The sequence below is a fragment of the Lepidochelys olivacea genome (assembly GCF_965140295.1).
Source record: "Lepidochelys olivacea isolate rLepOli2 genome assembly, chromosome: 15".
Lineage (NCBI taxonomy): Eukaryota > Metazoa > Chordata > Testudines > Cheloniidae > Lepidochelys > Lepidochelys olivacea.
The window spans coordinates 15402240-15423755 of NC_140425.1; the positions used below are offsets into that span (position 1 = coordinate 15402240).

General features: G+C 44.3%; 1 protein-coding gene across 2 annotated transcripts; it reads right to left on the bottom strand.

Annotated features, from left to right (window-relative positions):
- Window positions 1–81: 81 nt before the first annotated feature.
- On the bottom strand, window positions 82–20952 carry LOC311531791 (glutathione S-transferase theta-1-like). 2 transcript variants are annotated; one of them, XM_084649500.1, is made up of 6 exons: window positions 20707–20951; window positions 17778–17834; window positions 9298–9385; window positions 7223–7373; window positions 1374–1550; window positions 82–529 (listed from the first exon to the last, which is right to left on the bottom strand). In XM_084649500.1, exons 1-6 carry the CDS (start codon window positions 20816–20818, stop codon window positions 329–331), a joined length of 786 nt encoding a protein of 261 aa, XP_084505626.1. In that variant the 5' UTR covers window positions 20819–20951; the 3' UTR covers window positions 82–328. The 2 variants fall into 2 exon arrangements, with proteins under 2 accessions (XP_084505626.1, XP_084505627.1); XM_084649501.1 differs by lacking the exon at window positions 17778–17834 and having other exon boundaries at window positions 20707–20952.
- Between the last annotated feature and the right edge of the window lie 564 nt (window positions 20953–21516).

The window sequence follows — 21516 nt, forward strand, 5'->3', positions numbered from 1 at the left end:
CCAGAAGGTTTATGTGTTATTGGTACAGATCACCTGAAAGCAAATATGACAACAAAAAAGTCACAAAGCCCTCCCCCCGAAAAGATTTGCTGCCTCTTTATTTGTTCTCAGATGCTTCCTGTGAATTTACAGCTTCAGATTCTAAGATTTCCCCAGCTTCTGTCCCTGAGGATGCTACAATGGACTAAGGGAGGGTTGCATTTTTCACATGGAAAGTGCTGCAGTGTTCTTTCCTCCTTATGAAGGGCACTTACTCATGGTGCTGGAGAGGGGGTTGGGGGAGCAAGATGGTGGAAAGATGCAGATCAAATGGTAACAGAACGTTAGCTCATTTCATTATTTTCCTCAGCACAGGCGCCAGATGCTCTTTCAGCTGTGGGTCAATTTGGATGTTGCTGAGTTCCTTGATATTCAGGATAATCTCGTGTGCTTCCTGGAAGAGTTCCTTCCCCACAGCTTCCTCCACCCGGTTGCGCCATTCTGACAGCTTGGGTCTGTCTTCAAAGATGTCACAACCTACTCCAATGGGCTGCATAGAGAGACGTAACTGAAGTGAGAAATGCTGAAGCTTCCACAAGGGAAGTCACCACTAAGTGTGTGTGTGGGGTGGGGTCAGGGGGAACTCATGGAAGAGAATCAGAAAGGTTGGGAGATCTCCTAGTCTACCTGTGCATCTGGAAAAAAACCCAACTGGACTGTATTTCTTCATGCGTTTTAATAGTCCCAAATCCACTCCTGACAACAGTGGCCCCTTTTACTTGATGATGACACAGGATGTGGCTAACACTTATTTGAGTAATGCTCAGCAACAGCATTAAAGAGATGGGGCTAGAGATCCCATTGGTGAATGCTATTGCCTACTTGTTATTTGTAGTGAGGAATGCTAAACCAGGTAGCAACATATGAGACCACCACCACCATTGTAACTTAAGCTGAGGTTTTAGTTGGGGGGCTTCCCCTCTACTTTCTGCCTGTCCCACCCTCTGAAATTCTTCACTGCAGAGATGCAGCACTGCTATTTGTTAGTCACTGGGACATGGAATTAAGAGCGGGAAATGCTCTTGCTCTGCAGGATCCCAGCTCTGATGGCCTGGGACCGAGCAACCAATCTCGGTATGATCCACTTAATTTGATTAAAAAAAAAAGCTCCCCCCAGCTTTGCTACTGGAGGAGTTTCAAGTTGGTATCTTGTGGGTCTGCTGTGGGGAAGAATAGGTAGGTCTGGAGGACAATATTTTAATATAGGAATCCAGCCCTCTGCTGAATTAGATCTGCATTCCTGCTCTAGGGAAACATGCTGCTCATCCCCAGGTAGTTAGACAATACCATCTTTTCCTTGTGCTGAGTCTTCATGATTACAATCCACTACTCACCTGCATGAGCTCCACAATAGCCACTAGGTCTGCCAGGGAGATCTCACTGCCCAGGATGAACGGCTTGTTCTGAAGGAATTTCTCCTCAAATTGCTTCAGGGAAATAGCCAGCTCATCCATAACCTCCTGCAGCTTCTCCGGAGGCAGTGTCTGGCCTGTGAAGAGGGGAATGAGCACCTGTTTAGGGAGAAGGGAATAGACTTAGCCTCCATAGATATACTTGCACTGGATTTCCTTTGCCTTTGCAAATGGGATCCACTAAATTTACTGATCATCACGTCATACAATCTAGGATCAGTTTGAAGTGATGCTATATTCACATGTGGCAAGATCTCAGCTTTCATTAAAAGATGATCCTTTATCCTTCAAAATGCTCACAGTCAAAGCAATCGTGTCCAAAGCAGTGCACAGAATAAAAACCCTCAGTGTTTCACAACTTCACAGCTTCCTCCTGCTATGGCTTCTGGTTAAGCCTCTTGTTTATTTTGGGAAAGTGGAGCTGACAGCTAGCCAGCTCAGGTCAAAACCTCAAGGAAGTATTAAGTGTACAAATTCACTTGTTAGAACAGAACAAAAAGGGATGTTATCATATTACATGTACCTGGTAATTACATTTGCTTTAGATGCGTGAAAGCTAGTGAAATTATGTTATTGTCTTCACCTGTTTCCTGTAATTGCTATCTTTGTACTTAATTAACCTTAGATCAGCAGTTCTCAAACTGTGGGTCAGGACTCCAAAGTGAGTCACGACCCCATTTTAATGGAGTCACCAGAGCCGAAGCCTGAGCCTAACCCCTGGGGTTGAAACCTGAGGGCTTCATCTCTGGGTGGTGGGGCTCAGGTTACAGGCACTCAGCCTGGGGTTGCAGCCTCTGGGCTTGGGCTTTGTCCCCCACTCTCTCCCCCCCACACACTGGGGGTCATGTAGTAATTTTTGTTGTCAGAAGGGGGTCGTGGTGCAATGAAGTTTGAGAACCCCTTAGATCCCTGCCTTAGATCAAAGATGTGTTAGGATAAGAGTTGTCACATTGTTCATGAAAACTAATGAAATTGTCTGGATGTCTATAACTAAATGTATTAGGATGTCACAATAATTGAATGGCCCATCAACCGGGGTGTGAAGCCTTAAACTTTAAATGAAAAGGTTGTTAACTTCAAAGTATGGATCATTATGTAAGACAATGGAAGATCTACAAACTTGGTCTGCATTTAATCAATAAAACAAGACCCCTGCAGTGATGGAAACGCTTGCCAGACTTTTCAACTATAAAAAGGGAACCTGAGAATGATTCTGCATCTCTCATCCATTTGGATGCTGTTAGGGGGTGTTCCAAATAAAAGAGAGAGGTCCCCAAAGCCATTTTGGGAAGCCCTGAGAGACTTATGGAGAACTAAGCAGATACACCATCTCTGCTGTCACTTTGGACTTACAAACTTTGACTCACCTGTTATGTATTTTACCTGCTTTAACCTCTCAGTAACGCTCATTTCTTTTTCTTAGCTAATAAATATTAGGTTAGTTTACTAGAGAAATTGGCTTTGGTGATTTCTGGTTTTAATAAACTTTCATCATAAAGTCCACTTTATCTGGGTGATAAAAAGGTGCTGGAGAGCTTAAGGGGACTGGTCATGGCTCCATGGTTAGACTAATTCAGTAGTCCAGGAGCGCACATTTGTTACTGGTTTGGTGAAATCTAATTATAGAATATACCGCCAGTTTGGGGTATCGGCCCTGTTTTCTGACAGTCTGACCTGAGATTTTCTCTTTCTTTTGTAGCCACATACCAGGCACCGTGACAGGAAAGCAGAACTCTGATCACAGATTTTTGCAGGTGAAACTGGGAGCAAATGTCTCCTAATCATTAGCATATACAGCAATTCATTCCATGATTGCTTAATCCAGGCCAGAATTTAAGCAGATTCTATGTGGCAACAATATGAAGCACAAGCAGTGTTCCTTAGCATGTGGGCTATATATTCATAGATTTCAAGGCCAGAAGGGACCATTATGATCATCTAGTGTTACCTTTGCCATTGAACTTCACCCAGTGATTCCTGCATAAAGATAACTTGTGGCTGAACTACAGTATTTTTGTTTTTTAGAAAGACATCCCGTCTTGATTGAAAGACTCCAACTGATGGAGAACGTACACACCCCTTGGTATCCTGTTCTAATGGTTATTTACATTCCCAGTTAGAATCAAAGGTTGCTACAAGGTCTTTGTAAGTCCGGCATCCTGAATAAAGAATCCCCTCTGTGTTTACTCCACCCAACGCCTGGCTCTTCTCCATGGCAAGGAACACAACAGTCATATGGTTTTAATTTGATATTATAAATTAAAAAGATACAAATCCTGCATTTATTTTCCAGGGATCACCAAGTGAATCAAGAAGAAGTTTTATTACTTGGTTCAGAAGCAATGCTGGAGCTCAGCATAGTTTATTCAGAACTGGATGTGTCATAGATCTTTCAGGCCAGAAGGGACCGTTAAGATCATCTAGTCGGTTCTCTTGCATATCACAGGCCAGTAAACCTCATCCTGCAATTTCTCCATCAAGCCCATAACATCTGTTTGAGCTATAGCATATCTTTTAGAAAGATATCCAGTCTTGATTTAAAGACTTCTGGTATAGATAATCCCATACATTCCTAGGTCAGATGTTCCAACGGTGAATCATAGCATTTCTGTGTAGTGGCTTGGGACAGCATCTTCCTCCTTTTCCCATTCTAGGGACAGTTTGTCTTCTCCCATATCCTAGTTAGTGTGCCCTGTGCTACAGAGTGGTTTTATATCCTTCCCTACCTCCAGTGTTCCAGCAGCTACTTCCTGGACCAGGGTTATCTAATCAGCAGCGAGATTAAGTTGGATTAGAACATAAGCACATAAAAATGGCCATACTGGGTCAGACCAAAGGTCCATGTACCTCAGTAACCTGTCTTCCAACTCTGGCCAATGCCAGGTGCCCCAGAGGGAATGAACAGAACAGGTAATCATCAAATGATCCATCCCGTCACCCATTCCCAGCTTCCAGCAAACAGAGGCTAGGGACACCATCCCTGTCCTTCCTGACTAATAGCCATTGATGGACCTATCCTCCATGAATTTATCTAGTTCTTTTTTGAAGCCTGTTATAGTCTTGGCCTTCACAACATCCTGTGGCAAAGAGTTCCACAGACTGACTGTGTGTTGTGTGCAGAAATACATCCTTTTGTTTATTTTAAACCTGCTGCTATTAATTTCATTTGGTGACCTCCAGTTCTTGTGTTATGAGAAGGAGTAAATAACACTTCCTTATTTACTCTCTCCACACCAGTCATGATTTTATAGACCTCTATCATATCACCTCTTAGTCATCTCTTTTCCAAGATGACAAGTCCCAATCTGATTAATCTCTCCTCATACGGAAGCTGTTCCATACGCCTAATCATTTTTGTTGCCCCTTTCTAAACCTTTTCCCATTCCAATATATCTTTTTTGAGATGGGACGACCACATCTGCACACAGTATTCAAAATGTGGGCGAACCATGGATTTATATAGATATTTATATAGATATTTATATATATAATACTTTCTGTCTTATTATCTATCCCTTTCTTAATGATGCCCAACATTCTGTTAGCTTTTTTGACTGCCACTGGACATTGAGTGGATGTTTTCAGAGAACTATCCACAATGACTCCAAGATCTCTTTCTTAAGGGGTAACAGCTTATTTATATTTTATATGTATAGTTGGGATGATGTTTTCCAATGTGCATTACTTTGCATTTATCAACATTGAATTTCATCTGTCATTTTGTTGCCTAGTCAGCCAGTTTTGTGAGATCCTTTTACAGCTCTTCAGTCCGCTTTGGACTTAACTATCTTGAGCAGTTTTGTATCATCTGCAAATGTTGCCACCTCACTGTTTACACCTTTTCCCAGATCATTTATGAATATGTTGAATAGGATTGGCCCCAGTACAGACCCCTGGGGGACACCACTGTTTACCTCTCTCCATTCTGAAAACTGACCATTTATTCCTACCCTTTGTTTCCTATCTTTTAACCAGTTACCGATCCATGAGAGAACCTTCCCTCTTATCCCATGACAGCTTACTTTGTTTAAGAGCTTTTGGTGAGGGACCTTGTCAAAGGCTTTCTGGAAATCTAAGTACACTATATCCACTGTATCCCCCTTGTCCACATGCTTGTTGACCCCCTCAGAGAATTCCAGTAGATTGGTGAGGCAAGATTTCCCTTTACAAAACATATGTTGTCTCTTCCATAACAAATTATGTTCATCTATGTGTCTGACAATTCTGTTCTTTCCTATAGTTTCAACCAGTTTGCCTGGTACTGAAGTTAGGCTTACTGGCCTGTAATTGCCAGGATCACCTCTGGAGCCCTTTTTAAAAATTGATGTCAAATTTGCCATCCTCCAGTCATTTGTTACAGAAGCTGATTTAAACAATAGGTTACAAACCACAGTTACTAGTTCTGCAATTTCACATTTGAGTTCCTTCAGAACTCTTGGGTGAATACCAGCTGGTCCTGGTGACTTATTACTGTTTAACTTATCAATTTGTTCCAAAACCTCCTTTAATGACACCTCAATCTGGGACAGTTCCTCAGATTTGTCACCTAAAAAGAATGGCTCTAAAAAGAATGGGAATCTCCCTCACATCCTCAGCAGTGAAGACTGATGCAAAGAGTTAATTTAGTTTCTCCTCAATGGCCTTATCGTCCTTGAGTGCTCCTTTAGTATCTTGATCATCCCAGGGCCCCACTGATTGTTTATCAGGCCTCCTGCTTCTGATGTACTTAAAATTTTTTTGCTATTACTTTTTGAGTCTTTGGCTAACTGTTCACTTTTTTTTGGCCTTCCTAATTATATTTTTAGACTTCACTCGTCAGAGTTTTTGCTCCTTTCTTGTTTCCTCAATAGGGTTTAACTTCCATTTTTAATTTTCTTTGAAGCCTTGTGAGAGCAGGTTGCAGAGATTGGAAGCAATTGTATGTTGCATACGTGACTTATATTTGTGTTTCTTCTTTGTGGCGTTTAGCCAACTGTACTCCCATGTCAACAGAACAGGAAGCTAAACAAGCCCCAAAGTGTTTAGTCAATTACTGACAAGGGCAAAGTTACAACAAGCAAGATGAAATTATTACATGTTTACTGGCAACTCTCCGCACAGAGTGTAACCCCATTATTTCTATTCTTGTTCCCATTTTGGACTAGCATCTGTGTGTGCTGGAAGCAGACAGTCTCCTACAGATTTCATAATTGGTGAGTCTGCAGGGGAGCTGTGATTAAAGAATACAAGCCTTTCAGCTTTGTTTTGCAGAGCATGCACAAGGGAAGCAAAAGGAACCCAGGCTCTATTCACACCTCCAAGCTCTCTCTTTGGCTATGTCTATACTAAAACCACAGGGTGTGATGCGGTTTGTGTACACATACCTGAGCGATCTTTAATCTAGCGGTGAAGGTGCAGCAGCGCAGGCTTCAGCAGGGACTAGCTGCCTGAGTAATCCCTAGGGTACCGGGTCTGGGTGGGCTTGTACAGCCTGCACTGAAGCAGCTTCCCTTTCTGAAGATCTATAAAGATCTGTGCTTCCCTGGTGAGGTTCAGACCTTCTGTGTTAGACTGATATTTTTAAGGGAAAGTTGTTACCAAAGCCTTCCTTCCCTCATCCAAATACTAAGGAACTGGGAACAATTGCCTAAGTGAGTTTCCTCTCAGCTGGGTATGGGGCCAAGTGTGCTATTTTGGGGAGACAAACTTGCTTTGTATAGGAGCTGTTTAAATGTCCCATGTCCAGTGAGGAAATACTAGTATTCTGAGCTTTTAGCATTTAATCTTCTTACCTTGATCCACAAGGTCTTGGGAGCATTAGCCCGGATGTTGGTATGATGCCATGACAGGTATTCATCTACCCGGGCCCGTTTCTGTATGTCAGACGGGTACCAGTGATCAGGGGTGTTGTACTTCCTGCTCAGATACAGAAGAATTGCAGTGCTGTCCAGAAATTAACGGGAGACAAACAGTGGGGCAGATAAGGTGAAAGAATATATTCAGCTGCATCAATCTCTCCTCCCCCTTTCCTAATGTTGCTTCCACTAAAAAGTGTTGGGGCTTGGATTTTCAAAGGAGCCTAATGGAGGGAGCCACTCAATTCCCACGGACAGTCAGTCCGAGCTGGGCACCGAACTGTTGTAGGCTCCTTTCAGAACTTTAACCTGTAGGAAAATTAAGCCTCAAGATGAAACCAGTGTTTGTACAGTGCCTAGCACAATGGAGTCCTGGTCCATGACTAGTGATCCTAGGCACTCCACTAACACTGCTATTACTACTGCTAACACTAATAATAATCTGTAGACAATATTTTGCTAAAAACCCATTAGCAGCTGTACTTTTCTGATGCCTCTCTCATCACTGCAGATTTCCAAGGGGTTTGTGTACCCACAGAAGCTCTCTTTAAGTGGCATCCCCCTCCAATCATCTTCATAAAGGCCCTATCTTGCAAGATCTCCCCACCCACCCTCGTGAGTTCAAGGGAATTGCTTGCACAGAGAGCTTGCAGGATCCGGCCCTTGGTGTTTGTTGCCATCCAGTGTTTGTGTCATCACGAGCAGGCAGGAGAAATCAGCCGGTTAAAAATCTTGGTAATTTGCAATGATGTATGGTCAGCTATTGTGCTGGGGAGTGAGTCCCATAGAAAAATCTATACTGACAAAAGTAAAGAAAGAAAATACAGGCAGCCCTTGCCATTTTGATACAGATATCATTGAACTATTTTAGCATGATGACAGTGTAAGCCTGCTGAGATAAGGCTTTTCAAAGGATGCAGACAGGTCATTTTGTAAAATAAAAACGAGGTTTTATCTGTCTGATGCTTATATGACCTTTGTCGCTGTAGTATCTGAGTGACTAACATAAACAGAAATGTTGCCATGATTTTGTATTTCAGAGTAAAAGTTTTTTTTGTTTGTTTAGCTTTAAACATTCCTCTGCAGTGTTCGTAACCCAAGACTTTGTTGTGTAGTGCATGCACATGAGAACCAGATGGCAAAACCCATGCCTAAGATCCTAGGTGCTATGGTAACACAAATAATACAAAATAACAATAGTATGTTTTCATCATGGAAGCTAACAAATGCAGAAAAGCAAACAAAGTAAATGAGATTTTTTATTACAATAACCTGAGATGTTAAAAGGTACGAATTTTAAATCTTTGTGTATGATTTTTATCATTTTTTGGCAGTGTCAAGAGGTTTCAAATGTGAAAAGGTAATTGCAAAACATTTTAAGTGGGCACCCACAGCCCAAGCATGAGTGTCAGTTAAATTAACCGCTTCAGGGCCAGCAGAGAGGCACATGAGACAAACACTGTATTGTCCTGCTCCAGCCCATGCTAGAAAATCCTTGGTTCCCCATAAATAACGACCAATTAAGCTAGAAATGGCTACTCCACAATTTCAATTACATCTAACCAAAGAGGACCAGCTCCAAGTCTGAATCATATCATATATTTGAAATATGTGCATAGATTTAAGAACATAAGAACACAAGAATGGTCATACTGGGTTAGACCAAATGTCCATCTAGCCCAGTATGCTGTCATCTGACAGTGGCCAATGCCAGGTGCTTCAGAGAAACTGAACAGAACAGGTAATCATCAAGTGACCCATCCCATTGCCCATTCCCAGCTTTAAACATCTAAATGATAACACTGCATGTGAGTCAAGTCCCTACCATCTCCTTTCTTTGCAGGAACATAGGAGCTGAGATACTAAAGCAGACCATCAATCGGTCTAATCCATAAATGCATATGGCAAATTCTGAATTTTCTTTTTAATCAGACATAGGGAATGATACTTCCCAACCCCTGAATTTAATCAGCTTATCCCTCAGTAATGGTATTTGGGGATTGAATTCTTACCTCTCTGCTAAGGTGAAGACTCCATCCTTCAGTGCTGGCACTTTCTTTAGGATGTTCACTTTGCCAAACTCTTCCCTATAATGTTGCCCTAAAAACAATTAAAATATGATAGTCCATGGTCAGAAGTATCTAAACCTGTGAAAACTGAAGCAAGCACCTAGCTTATACGTAACTAGACCATGCATGAATGAGGATCAGTCAAACCCATAAGAACATTCTGCCTTCACTTCATGGTGTTCTGTTAGAGTTTTCCTACATGTGCATGTTTCAGATTAAAAAGGGGCATAAATTAAAGAGTCAGAACATAAGCTATCTGTGAACTTTGCAAACTGCTCAGGTCTGCCAATGGCATGGAGCAGTTCAGGATGTTGCATTAGGATTCAGACATTTGATTCCTGTCAGTGCTAGTTAGTTAGTATTATATAGTTTATATTATGGAGCAAATATTATGTATTTTTAAAGGCCCTCTATTTAAGCTGTATGAATCACCCTTCTACCATGCTTTGCACTAGAAATGTATTAAACTGTGATTAGGCTCTTGTTCTTGATACATGTGAAAATCATCAAGGACAAGGTAATGTTTAGTTGAGGTTTGCTAAAATTAATAGGTAACTATAATTTTTGCAGTTTTTCTAGAAATATTTTGCTATAGATGTTCAAGAACCTTGGAAAACGTGCAAACTGGATAAGAAAGAAAAATAGGGTACATAATGAGACAATGGAATGTGGGAAATTTCCTGTCCATGATAACACGGAGGTGTGCGTGTGTGTGTGTATATATATATATATATATATACACATACCGCTGTCAATCAGCAGTGTGATGAGGTGTAATCCCTGACCCACATAGCTCTGCTGGGAGATGCTTGTAGTGCATTATACTGGCAAAAACATGCGCTTACCGGGAAATCTTATTTAACTGGGAGTGAAGGTTGGGGACTGGAATAAGCATCATGCCAGTATAACTGCATCCGTATTAGGAGTGCTTTGCTGGTACAGTAGATATGTATACTATATCAGGAAAGTGCTCCTCACTCTCCAGGGTGTAATCTTTGTTAAACGCTCTCCACTGCAAAGAGAGACATATAAAAGAGATGGTTTGCTGTCAGACTGGGAGGATGTATCATCTAGTGGAGTCCCACAGGGTCTGGTACTATTCAATATTTTTATTAATGACTTGGATAATGGAGTGGAGATTATGCTTATAAACTTTGTGAATGACACCAAGCTGGGAGAGGTTGCAAGCACTTCGGAGGACAGGATTAGAATTCAAAACTACCTTGACGAGTTAGAGAATTGGTCTGAAATAAACAGGATGAAATTCAATAGAGACAAATGCAAAGGAAAGGAGGAAGAAAATCAAATGTACCACTACAAAATGGGAAACAACTGGCTAGGCAGTAGTACTACTGAAAAGGATAGTGGATCACAAAATGAATATGAGCCAATAACCAGGTCCCCCCTCAGTCCTCTTTTCTCAAGCCTAAACATACCCAGTTTTCTTAACCTTTCCCCAGAGGTCAGGTTTTCTAAACCTTTTAATTGTGTTGCTCTCCTCTGGACTCTCTCCAATTTGTGAACATATTTTCCAAAGTGTGGAACCCAGAATTGGACACAGTAGGCCTCACTAAGCTAATATAATTCTGGGGTGCCTTAACAGAAACGTTGTATGTAAGACACAGGTGGTAATTGTCCTGCTCTACTTGGCACTAGCGAGGCCTCAGATGGACTACTGTGTCTAATTGTAGGTGTTACACTTTGGGAAAGATGTTCACAAATTGGAGAGAGTCCAGAGGAGAACAACACAATTAATAAAAGGTTTAGAAAACCTGACCTCTGGGGAAAGGTTAAGAAAACTGGGTATTTTTAGTCTTGAGAAAAGAAGACTGAGGGGGTACCTGGTAACAGCATTCAAATATGTTAAGGTCTATAGTAAAGAGGATGATGATCAGTTGCTCTCCAGGACCACTGAAAGTAGGACAAGACGTAATGGGCTTAATCTGCAGCAAGAGAGATCTAGGTTAGATATTAGGGAAAACTTTCTAACTCTAAGGGTTGTTAAGCTCTGCAATAGCCTTCCAAGGGCAGTTGTGGACTCCCCAGTATTGGAGGTTTTTAAGAAAACGTCAGACAAACACCTGTCAGGATGGTCTTGGTTTATTTGTCCTGCCTCAGCAAAAGGGGCTGGACTCAAAGACTTTCTAGTGTTTCTTCCAGCCCTACATTTCTATGATTCAATGAGATTGTAACGGAAGTAACCAGTTGATCCCTGATGTTCTATCATTTGTTTTGTTTTAGATTTTCTTTTCCTTTCTTTAATCATAAAATAGCCATGCTTAATAATTGTGATTTTGCATGGTCTCAGTCATGGTGTCCCCAAGGGTTTGTAAAAGAACCCCTGCGACTCAAATGGTGAGAGTCACATCCCTGAGGTGGCTGTAAGAGGGATGACTAGTAAGGGCTGGCCGACTTTTGCGTGTTTCTTAAAACACAATATCGTTAGTAATTTTTTAAATGAAATTACTTGGCTTCCAACCATTTAAAATCACCCTTTTCCACCCCACACTCCCTTGAGTGTAATTTGGCTCAGGGGCACCTACTGGAGTATTGCTGGGGCAGGTAGCAAGTGGGGACTAAACCCCAAGCCCCTATGTCCTTGTCTAGCTCAGTCAGGGCTCCCGGTGGGGGTGTCGCTAGGCCCAGTGTTCCTGCTGAGCCCCTCAAGGGGCACGGCTGAACCTGTGCTCTCCACCGCAGGCCTCTTGCGGGCAGGGTTAAGAGCAGCTGAGGACCGAGCCAGCCCGCAGTGTTGCCACATGGGACAGGACTGGGGCTGAGCTGGAGCCCAACTGGCATGAGGGGAAAATTTCCCGCCTTCCAGTGAATTGAAACCTTGCCTGGCCTGAGGGGAAAAGCCCTCTGACTGGCTGACTTCCCTACCTGCCCGCCTTCTTGGGCTGAGTGACCACCTACAGGAGAGCTAGCGCTCACTCCCTCTCTCACCGCAGCAACCCAAAGCCATTCTCACAGGAGGGGAGGGGGCAGCGGAAAGAGCCCAGCCCTCAGGGCAGCTCTGCTCCCTCCTCCCGCGTCCCTTGCTGCAACACTGGCCCTGGGCAGGCGGAGAGGGGACCCCACGGCAGCCCCCAGGCCTGGGAGTGGGGTGCAGAACCCTAGAAGGAGCAGAGGTGAGGCTGGGCGGATGGGGGCGGGGGCTGAACTGATGAGCTCCGGGAGGCAGGACTGATTTGGAGGTTGGGGCTGGGGCAGAATTAATTGCTGGGTAGGAGATGGGCAGATGTGGGGTGAGAGTTCCTGCAGCAGAGGCCAAAATCACCTCACCCAATAAATCTGGGAAAGTAATCAACACCGGTTGTCATACACAGCCAGGCAGGCAGGCACACACGGGCATGCACAGACACTACACACACGGGCTGTCCATAAATTATGTAATACATCTTTTTATTATTTTCAAGCCCCACCCACCTCTTGTAACATGTTGTAATAACACTGAAACAAACACACAAAATTAAGGACCCACCCACCCCCTTATGTAACTTATGGATAGCCCCACCATCACCACCTCACAGACACAAAGGGGATGGGCAGGAGGAGTTAAAAAATCAAAAGTCAGACCGAAAAACCACAGTATCACCTTTAAAAAAAAACAAAAACCCTCATGATTTTTTGGGGTCTGACTCATGGCACTTGAGGTCAACAATACTGGAATCAGCCAAGGAAAGTGAAGATCAGCAGAGCAGGGTTGAGGCACGGTAGGAGGGCTGAGTGGTGAGACCTGCACCGCAGCTGCTGTAGCTATCCTGTGCAGAAGGGGGATTTCTTTGGGGGTCTCATTCTAGCATCTCTCACCACCCCAAATAGTCACTGATGTTAAACAAATCTATTAACTGAGAGGCTCAAACAAATTTCCAAAGAAAAGAACAGCCCTGAGGCAAAGTACAAGGGCAAGGGTTATTATCTCCAATATTTTGAGCTCTGTTGACCGAGTGAGCTCCCTGCAGAGCTAGGGTTGGCTTTTGGATTCTGTAACAGACAGAGCAGGCTGTAGGGAGTTGTCTCTATGAGGATTTAGTTGTTGTCCATGTTAGTGAGACAAAAGATCCCAGAATGTGGGGATTCTGTATGTGGGAATTAGCATGTGCATCCTGGACAGTAGGTTCATCATGGTCTTAGGTTAAAGGGAAACAGCATCCATGTTTCCCTGCAGTCTAAGTTCACAAGGTAACAAACACCTTTCAAAGCAAATGCACTGTGAATTTATATATACGCTTTATGCTAGTTATCCCTGGTGTCTGAGCCTATTGTTAGAGGCAGCCGGCGACTGAGTAATGATGTCCTTTATCACAGTGGCAGCAGGAGAGCTCCATGTGTAATACTCTGAACCAGCTTCCAAGCTGCTTTAATTATTAACAGTCCTATTAAGAACTTAAAATTAGTGTCCTTGATGGAACTACTAAATCATTAAAGCAGCTTGGAGACTGGTTCAGAGCCTCTTACAGGAAGCTCTCATGCTGCCATTGTCACAAATGAGAAATTACATCTAATTTTTTTGTTTCATGATGGCTTTACATATACAATACAGCCTTGCTGAGATTTCTGTCACATGGCTCTGCAGCAAGCCATTCAGGTTTGCAAAGAAAAGCTTTAATACCAACACTGGTTTCACATTGCTTCAATGGGATTAATGGTTTATTTATTTATGTATAAAGATAATTATTATGACTGATCTTTATATTTGCAATTTAGCAGAGATAACACTGTAGCCCCATTCTACTAGGCCAGGGATCGGCAACCTTTGGCCCGCAGCCCGTCAGGGAAAGCTACTGGTGGGCTGGGATGGTTTGTTTACCTTCGGCATCCGCAGGTTTGGCCGATCGCAGATCCCATTGGCCGGGATTTGCCGTTCCCTCGCCCCCAACAATGGGGGCTGCGGGAAGTGGCAGCCAGCATGTCCCTCGGCTCGTGCTGCTTCCTGTAGCCCCCATTGGCCTGGAATGGTGAAACCTAGCCAGTGGGAGCTGCGATAGGCCGAACCTGCGGACACTGCAGGTAAACAAACCATCCCAGCCTGCCAGTGGCTTTCCCTGATGGGCTGTGTGCCAAAAGTTGCCCATTCCTGTACTAGGCTGTGCTGGCCAGTATATGTGAGAAGCCTGTTCACAGGTCACATGGTGTTGACCTGACTTGTGGAGTCATCTTCTGAATGGGAACCAGATCCGCTGCAAATAATTAATGATTTCAAAGCAGCACCTCCAGCTCTCTTGGGGTTATGTACACAAGGGTGGTTGCCCTGCCTCCTAGAGCAATTTCAATAGGTAGCATACACAGTTGTTCATGGAATCAAAAAACTTGTTAGGATACTAACAATGAGGACTCCTAGGTATAAGACCTTAGGGGAAAGGAAGTTTAATAGACAGAAGGGAAAGAGCAAAGTGGGTAACATATTTTACAGAAAAGAGAAAAATCAATCTATTCGCCATGGCCAGCCATTCTCCCAGGACTCACATGTCTGAGAACTCCACTTTTTTGTTTCAAAGTTGATCAGGGTGACCAGATGTCCTGTTTTTAAAGGGGAAGTCCCATATTTAAGCCCTCATGCAGGTGTCCTGATTTTTTCTTAAAAACAGGCAAATTGTCCCGTATTTTCTGCCTCCCCCACCCCGCATGATCCCTGCCCACCAGCCACCTGCCCACCAGCGGTGAGTGGGAGGGGTCCAGTGGCCGACGGTGGGGGTGGTGGTACAAGTTTGGTGGCGGGGCAAAGCTGCAGCGCACAGGGTCGGGTGCTCCCTTGCTGATCCATCAGTGCAGTCCCTGCTGCGTGCCGGCTCTTGGCCAGCAGGGCCCCATCCCCTGTCCCATTTCCAGCTGGCACTGGCTGCGAGCTGCGGTGGCTGGTGAGTGCGGGCAGGCACCAGGCGGCGTCCGGTTATGTGTCACCGCTGCTGCCCACCCACTGGCCCTTTACATACTCCCCCTCTCACTGTCCTCTCCCTGCTTTGCCCCTTCACCTCCCCCAGACCCACTGCTCCTCCATATTCCCCCCGGTGGGGTGCAGCCCGCTCCCAGTGCTGTGCGGAGAACCAGCCCCCGGACAGAGCTCTAAGCTCACCAACAGCCCAGGTCATCTCTTCCCCCACCTCCGCTGCGGCTGGAAGCAGCTCCCATTCCTTCCCTCCCACACAGCGCCAAAAAGCTGCTGCTGGCCACAATTTGGTGTGAACCCTGGCAGAAATTGGGGGGGGGAGCATGTGCCCCTGCGTGCGCCCCCACATGTGTTGCCAGGTACCATGAGAGCCGGGTCCGTCCCGGGGGCCCACCCAGGCAGGGAGGGCGGAGAACACTGAGCAGGGAGCATCGGGTTGGTTGGTCACCCTCCTGTGTGAGAGAGGTGTACAGGAGTGTGTGTGTCACCTCTCGCTATGTGAACCCTAAAGCCTAAAAGATAAGAAGGTAAATAAATAGAATCTAACTACACAGTATTTCTTTTTAACAGGGGCTCAGTCAACTTGATGTTAATTTGAACATTTGTACTGCATAGTTCTCATTGATTGCCGTTGAACTAGCTTGAATACGAGTAATTTTACCAGGAGTCCAATATTCAGCATAGGGAAATATGGCCACCCTAAACAGATGGATATAGCTGGAAGGTGCAGTCAGTAAATGAGTAACAGTCATTTTAAACAATTGCGGGGGTCTAAACAGAAGCAAGCTGATAAATACACAGTCCTATATCGTGCTCCCATGCAGACATTCAGGGTATCTCTAAACAAAACAATGTCCAGTGCCCAGGCTGTCCTTCCCCTGCAGATTCTCTGTAACGAACCAACTAAACTTGCTAGACATGGCTGTAGGGTATTCCTAGCAGTGCCACAGAAGCAGCCACAATACAGATGAGTCAGGTGGGTATTCCAGGAATAGAAGCACACTAATCAAACCACAGTGGCCTCTCCCTTAGCTCCCCGCAGTAGGGAGTTCAAATAATGCCATTGCCTTAGCAGTGAATCCGTCTCTCTCTCAACAGGCCGGGCAAAGTTTCCCGGGGCTGGACTAGTGGAATGGATTCAGTTAGGCTGTGCACCCCTTCACAGGCTTTACCTTCTTTTGTGTCTCTCCCATGCATCATGGGGCACTGGCTGGCAGGATGACAGCAAGAGGCTACATACAGATGTCTCTGAGCTCTGCCCCTCTGTGTTCCCCCCAAAAACAGTCCCTCTTACCCCTTCCCTCAGCATATTTTACAGGCTATGAGAGCATGTGTCCACTTTCAGGGAACACAAAAGCTCTATTTTCTCATGCAGCACTGACAGCGGAGAGGGCCTGCTGACTTGCGCTCACTAGAATTACAGTTGTTTGAGTTTCCCTGCAAGAATTCTACAAAATGAATGTGATGAATTCCAGAAAAGTGGCAGTTTATTGAGGAAGGACAAATTTAAAAGGAAGCAATTGAGATTCTGGTCACAGAGCAAAACTGGAGAGGGAAGAATGTGATGACCAGGTAAAAGACAGCAAGTATGTCTCCTCTTATTGGTGGGACAACAGGATTCCACTGATACTGGTGAAAACAAAAGTGCTTGTTGATTGGACAGCAATATTTGCTCTTTCATATCTAGGCCTTTCAGACCTATGAGCAGAGATGTTGTTTGAGGAAAATCAGCCCATTAGCTTGAGAAAGCAGCACATGGATATAAACATACTGATTTGCTGTGGTGGCAGAAACTGCCCATAACTCCCATGCATGACTGTACCATTGAATCTCCTGAGTTATAAGCAGCCTCCAGGTCACAGCTCCCATTTAATTGAACAGGTAAAACTAGACACCCTGCAATTCCAAAATGACCACTGTCTAGGATTGCCAGCTGTATGGCTCCTGCCGTACAAAGTGATCTTCTGGTTGCTGGATCCCAAGAGGCCCATCTACGCTGCAAAAAGCCATGTTACAAGACAATATTTTCCTGACCACTTTATAGAAAATTCTGTTCTTGCTGTGTAGATGGCACCAAACAGTGTTACACATATTTATTGCCAAAGCCCTGTAAAGCTCAGTTTGTTTCCCCTTTCCATCCAGATGAGGCCAACCCATTTTAAGAAGATCCAAGGACTATCTTGTTATAACATCATGCCAAGGGACAGTTCTTGGTTGTTATTTCTAAAGGAGAGAGGCCTATGGTTTGTCAGCTGAACACCCGGCATTGCTTATTAACTGGTTGTAAGTCCTATTAGTCAGCTGAGGAGTCAGTGCAGGAACTCTCTGTGAGTCCCTATTCCAGGGAGAGAAGAAGCTGCTGAGATGACACTGGGGGAGGAACGGGAGAAGTAGAGAGCGAAGAGTGGCAGGGGGAAGAAGAGGGCCAATTCAGGGCCCCCGACCTCTGATAGAAAGGGGAGACAGTTCATTTTTGTAGGATTCTGTCTCTTTTGTGTAATGCAAGAGCAGTGTCTGTAACCAGGACCCTTACCTTCGTATGAGTGTCCTGGGTTATTGCCACCTGGCATTTTCCTCCCCAGAATGGAATCTGCCAACAGACAGGTAGATTACTGTGACTGAATGCACCCCTGTATTCGCACTCTACACACTCTATAATCTTTGTACAAAATATGCCTTGTTAGGTATCATTTGAAAACTAATAGCTTGCCGGTCAGTAATCTCATGGTAAAATGTGTGTAGCAACATTATATGTAAAGTTATGAATTCTTCTTGAATGAAGTTAGTGGCACAAGTTCAAACCCATATAGCTCCAATTTGGCAGAACTGGTCAAGCAGGCCTATCTTAAACAAAAGAATGTGTGTTTAACTCAATTTACATAGACGTAGTAAACAAGGTCCTTAAGACAGCAAGAGGGAGACAAGGCAAATCTGCATTTTAGCAAAACACAGCAGGAAACCTCTTTCACCACCAGATTCCTTGTCTCTGTGCTCACAGCAGGCCTGAACTTTTACTAAGGGTAACTCTGAGGAATATGAAAAGGAGGACTTGTGGCACCTTAGAGACTAACCAATTTATTAGAGCATAAGCTTTCGTGAGCTACAGCTCACTTCCTCAGATGCATATCGTGGAGACTGCAGCAGGCTTTATATATACACAGAGAATATGAAACAATACCTATTCCCACCCCACTGTCCTGCTGGTAATAGCTTATCTAAAGTGATTTCCAGCACAAATCCAGGTTTTCTCACCCTCCACCCCCTCACACAAATTCACCAGCAGGAGAGTGAATTTGTGTGGGGGGGTGGAGGGTGAGAAAACCTGGATTTGTGCTGGAAATCACTTTAGATAAGCTATTACCAGCAGGACAGTGGGGTGGGAATAGGTATTGTTTCATATTCTCTGTGTATATATAAAGCCTGCTGCAGTCTCCACGATATGCATCTGAGGAAGTGAGCTGTAGCTCACGAAAGCTTATGCTCTAATAAATTGGTTAGTCTCTAAGGTGCCACAAGTCCTCCTTTTCTTTTTGCGAATACAGACTAACACGGCTGCTACTCTGAAATCTGAGGAATATGTCAGGTTTCAGAGTAACAGCCGTGTTAGTCTGTATTCGCAAAAAGAAAAGGAGTACTTGTGGCACCTTAGAGACTAACAAATTTATTTGAGCATAAGCTTTCGTGAGCTACAGCTCACTTCATCGGATGCATTCAGTGGAAAAAAATAATGCATTTCAAAGAGTGGCAGACCTATAAAAGTGAGGGGCAAAAACATCCCAGGTTCTCTCCCTATTCATCTCTCTCTTGCACCTAAGAAGACAAAAGAAACAGCCTATGGATGTGGGAGCAGATCCTAAATTTGTTAGTCTCTAAGGTGCCACAAGTATTCCTTTTCTTTTTGCGGATACAGACTAAGACGGCTGCTACTCTGAAACTTGGTCAGCAATGTTACTGGAAATTTGTGGTAAGAATTTCACCTTGGACCAAGCCTAGTTTGTTAAGTTTAGTACAGTTAAGTTTAGGAAGCATTTTATCTTTATTTTGCTAGTGATCATTTCTGATTTTAATGCCTTATACTTGTACTTATTTAAAATCTATCTCTTTATAGTTAAATAAGCTTAATTTATTGTTTAATCAAAGCTAATCCAGTGTTGTGAATTGTTTGGGTAACACCATTTAGGGTAGCAAGCTGTTGTATGTTGATCCCCTTAGAGGAGCAATGGACCTATGTATCTGGACTGTGCAGGCGGGGGCTGGACAGTGCAGAACACATTTTGGGGAGAAAATCTGGGACTGGGAGTGTATTGGGGTCACCTTGCAAATGGTACCAAGGCTGGTGGAATTCAGAGTGTGACTGATGTGTGGCTGGCAGGCTGCAGCTATACAGACATTCAGGATGTTACCTGCATGCTGGAAGGCTATTCATGAGCAGCCCAGGTGGGAGGTACAGCAGCAAACCATTGTGATGGACTCAAATTGCAGGACAGGGGTGCCACAACCTCTCACGGGTCTGGATTGCACTCCGCAATGTCATAATTACACAAACCAGAGGGACAAAAGGAAAAAGGCCTTAAATACTAGGGGGTCCTTAGACTGGGCCTATTTTCTTCTCACCTGAAGTAAAGCCCATGCTGTGTACAAATGTCCATGCAAACCTCACGTTCCAATCTCCTCATAAACTTCCAACCCTTTCCCTAAAACCTCTATTACCCCCATCTTCCTACCCCACCCCCCAAGAAAAACTGACTGCCACACAGTTTATCCCAATCCCTATCTCCCTTGTGTGCTGCATCCCACACAGGATAAACTACTTCTCCACATACAGACAGACTTCTCATCCCCCACAAACTCCTGGCCCTCTCTAACTCTAGCTCCTTTCCCACTAGGAAAGATCCCAAGATTTGGACTCAGCCTTCCAGCACCCAGGCCTTGTAACATCTGTCTCCAAACTTCCCTATCCCACTCAGACTCCCTCTCAGCAGAAAAGGCTCTCATACTTTGCACTGCTCTTCTTTCACTGACTTCTGTAAAGTCTGTTACTAGCAGAATAATGAAGGGTTTTCAACCTGGAAATGTACCAAAATATCTATCCTGGAATATTCCAGAAAAGTTATGTTTGTATGAGCCTCTACGTGGCCCCTCCTATTCCAGAATAAGTATGTCATACAAGAACTGATACCAAAATTATAATCAACCCAGAATAACTATTTTGATACAATCCCACTTTAGAAAAGTCCTTAAAGGAGGAAGGGAAATGCACAGAAATCCTGGGGAGGGGATGGGGGAGAAGGAAATGCACCACAGTTCCTTAGGGTTTGAGGAAATGGGTAATATTGCCCCCTCTCCACAAGTGCAGGAAGTGTAATTTGACTGAGTTCCCCATGGACAGGTGCTAACCAGGCTCAGCCCCCAAGGGGGGATGGGATGCAGAGTGGTAAAAAGGCTCAGCTCCCCTCACTCACCTTTGAACAGCTCCACATGCTTGAACTCAAAGGGGATGTTGTTCTTCTTTGCGAAGATGTAGACCGTTCGGCAGGGCTGGGAAAGCAGATCCAGGTAGAGCTCCAGCCCCATCCTTCCTGCTGGGCACAGGGAGCAGCAGTGAGAGAGAGAGAGAGAGAGGCTTGTCTCAATGTGGCTTTGGCAGCAGCAACCGACAGGGTGGACAGAAATTTCTCTCCAAGGCAGACAGTGGCTTAACTTTGAACCAATAAGGAGAGCCCTTCTCCTGGACTGCTAGGTGTTCCTCTAGGGGAGGTAGAAGGGGCAGGGACTGCAGTAGGTGGGTGGTAACTTTCCCTCTCATTCAGAAAAGGACTAGACATTTATACATATAGTACTGAGAACAGCCACTGTTATGTTACTTTGGGTAGCAAAGTACAAGGAATATCAATAAACCTTCATCTTCAGGCCAACCACTCACTAACTGGTTAAGCAGCTGGCATACTGTGACCACTGCTTATTGCCCAGATATTGCTATCTTGTAATTCCCCACCTGTTTGTTTTATTCCATGTGTTTCTCACCATAGATTGGAAGGTCTCTGGGGCAGGCACCAACTTTTCATGATACCTATGTACAATACATTGGACAATACAGTGGCTGATCACACAATACAAATAATTAGAATTAATCAACTGCATGGAGTTAGGAAGACCTTTCCCTTATGGGCAGGTTATTCCGTAACTGTGGGGCTCTTGTACTTTCCTCTGAATCATCTGGTACTAGCCACTGCCAGGAACAGGATACTGGACCAGATGGACCACTGGTCTGA

Coding starts and splice junctions, on each gene's coding strand:
- LOC311531791 (XM_084649500.1), bottom strand. CDS start 20,818: ATGGGGCTGGAGCTCTACCTGGATCTGCTTTCCCAGCCCTGCCGAACG. Junction 9,386..17,777: donor CCCAGGACACTCATACGAAG/GTAAGGGTCCTG, acceptor AATTGTTTTTAG/GGCAACATTATAGGGAAGAG. Junction 1,551..7,222: donor CCAAGACCTTGTGGATCAAG/GTAAGAAGATTA, acceptor CTCCCTAAACAG/GTGCTCATTCCCCTCTTCAC.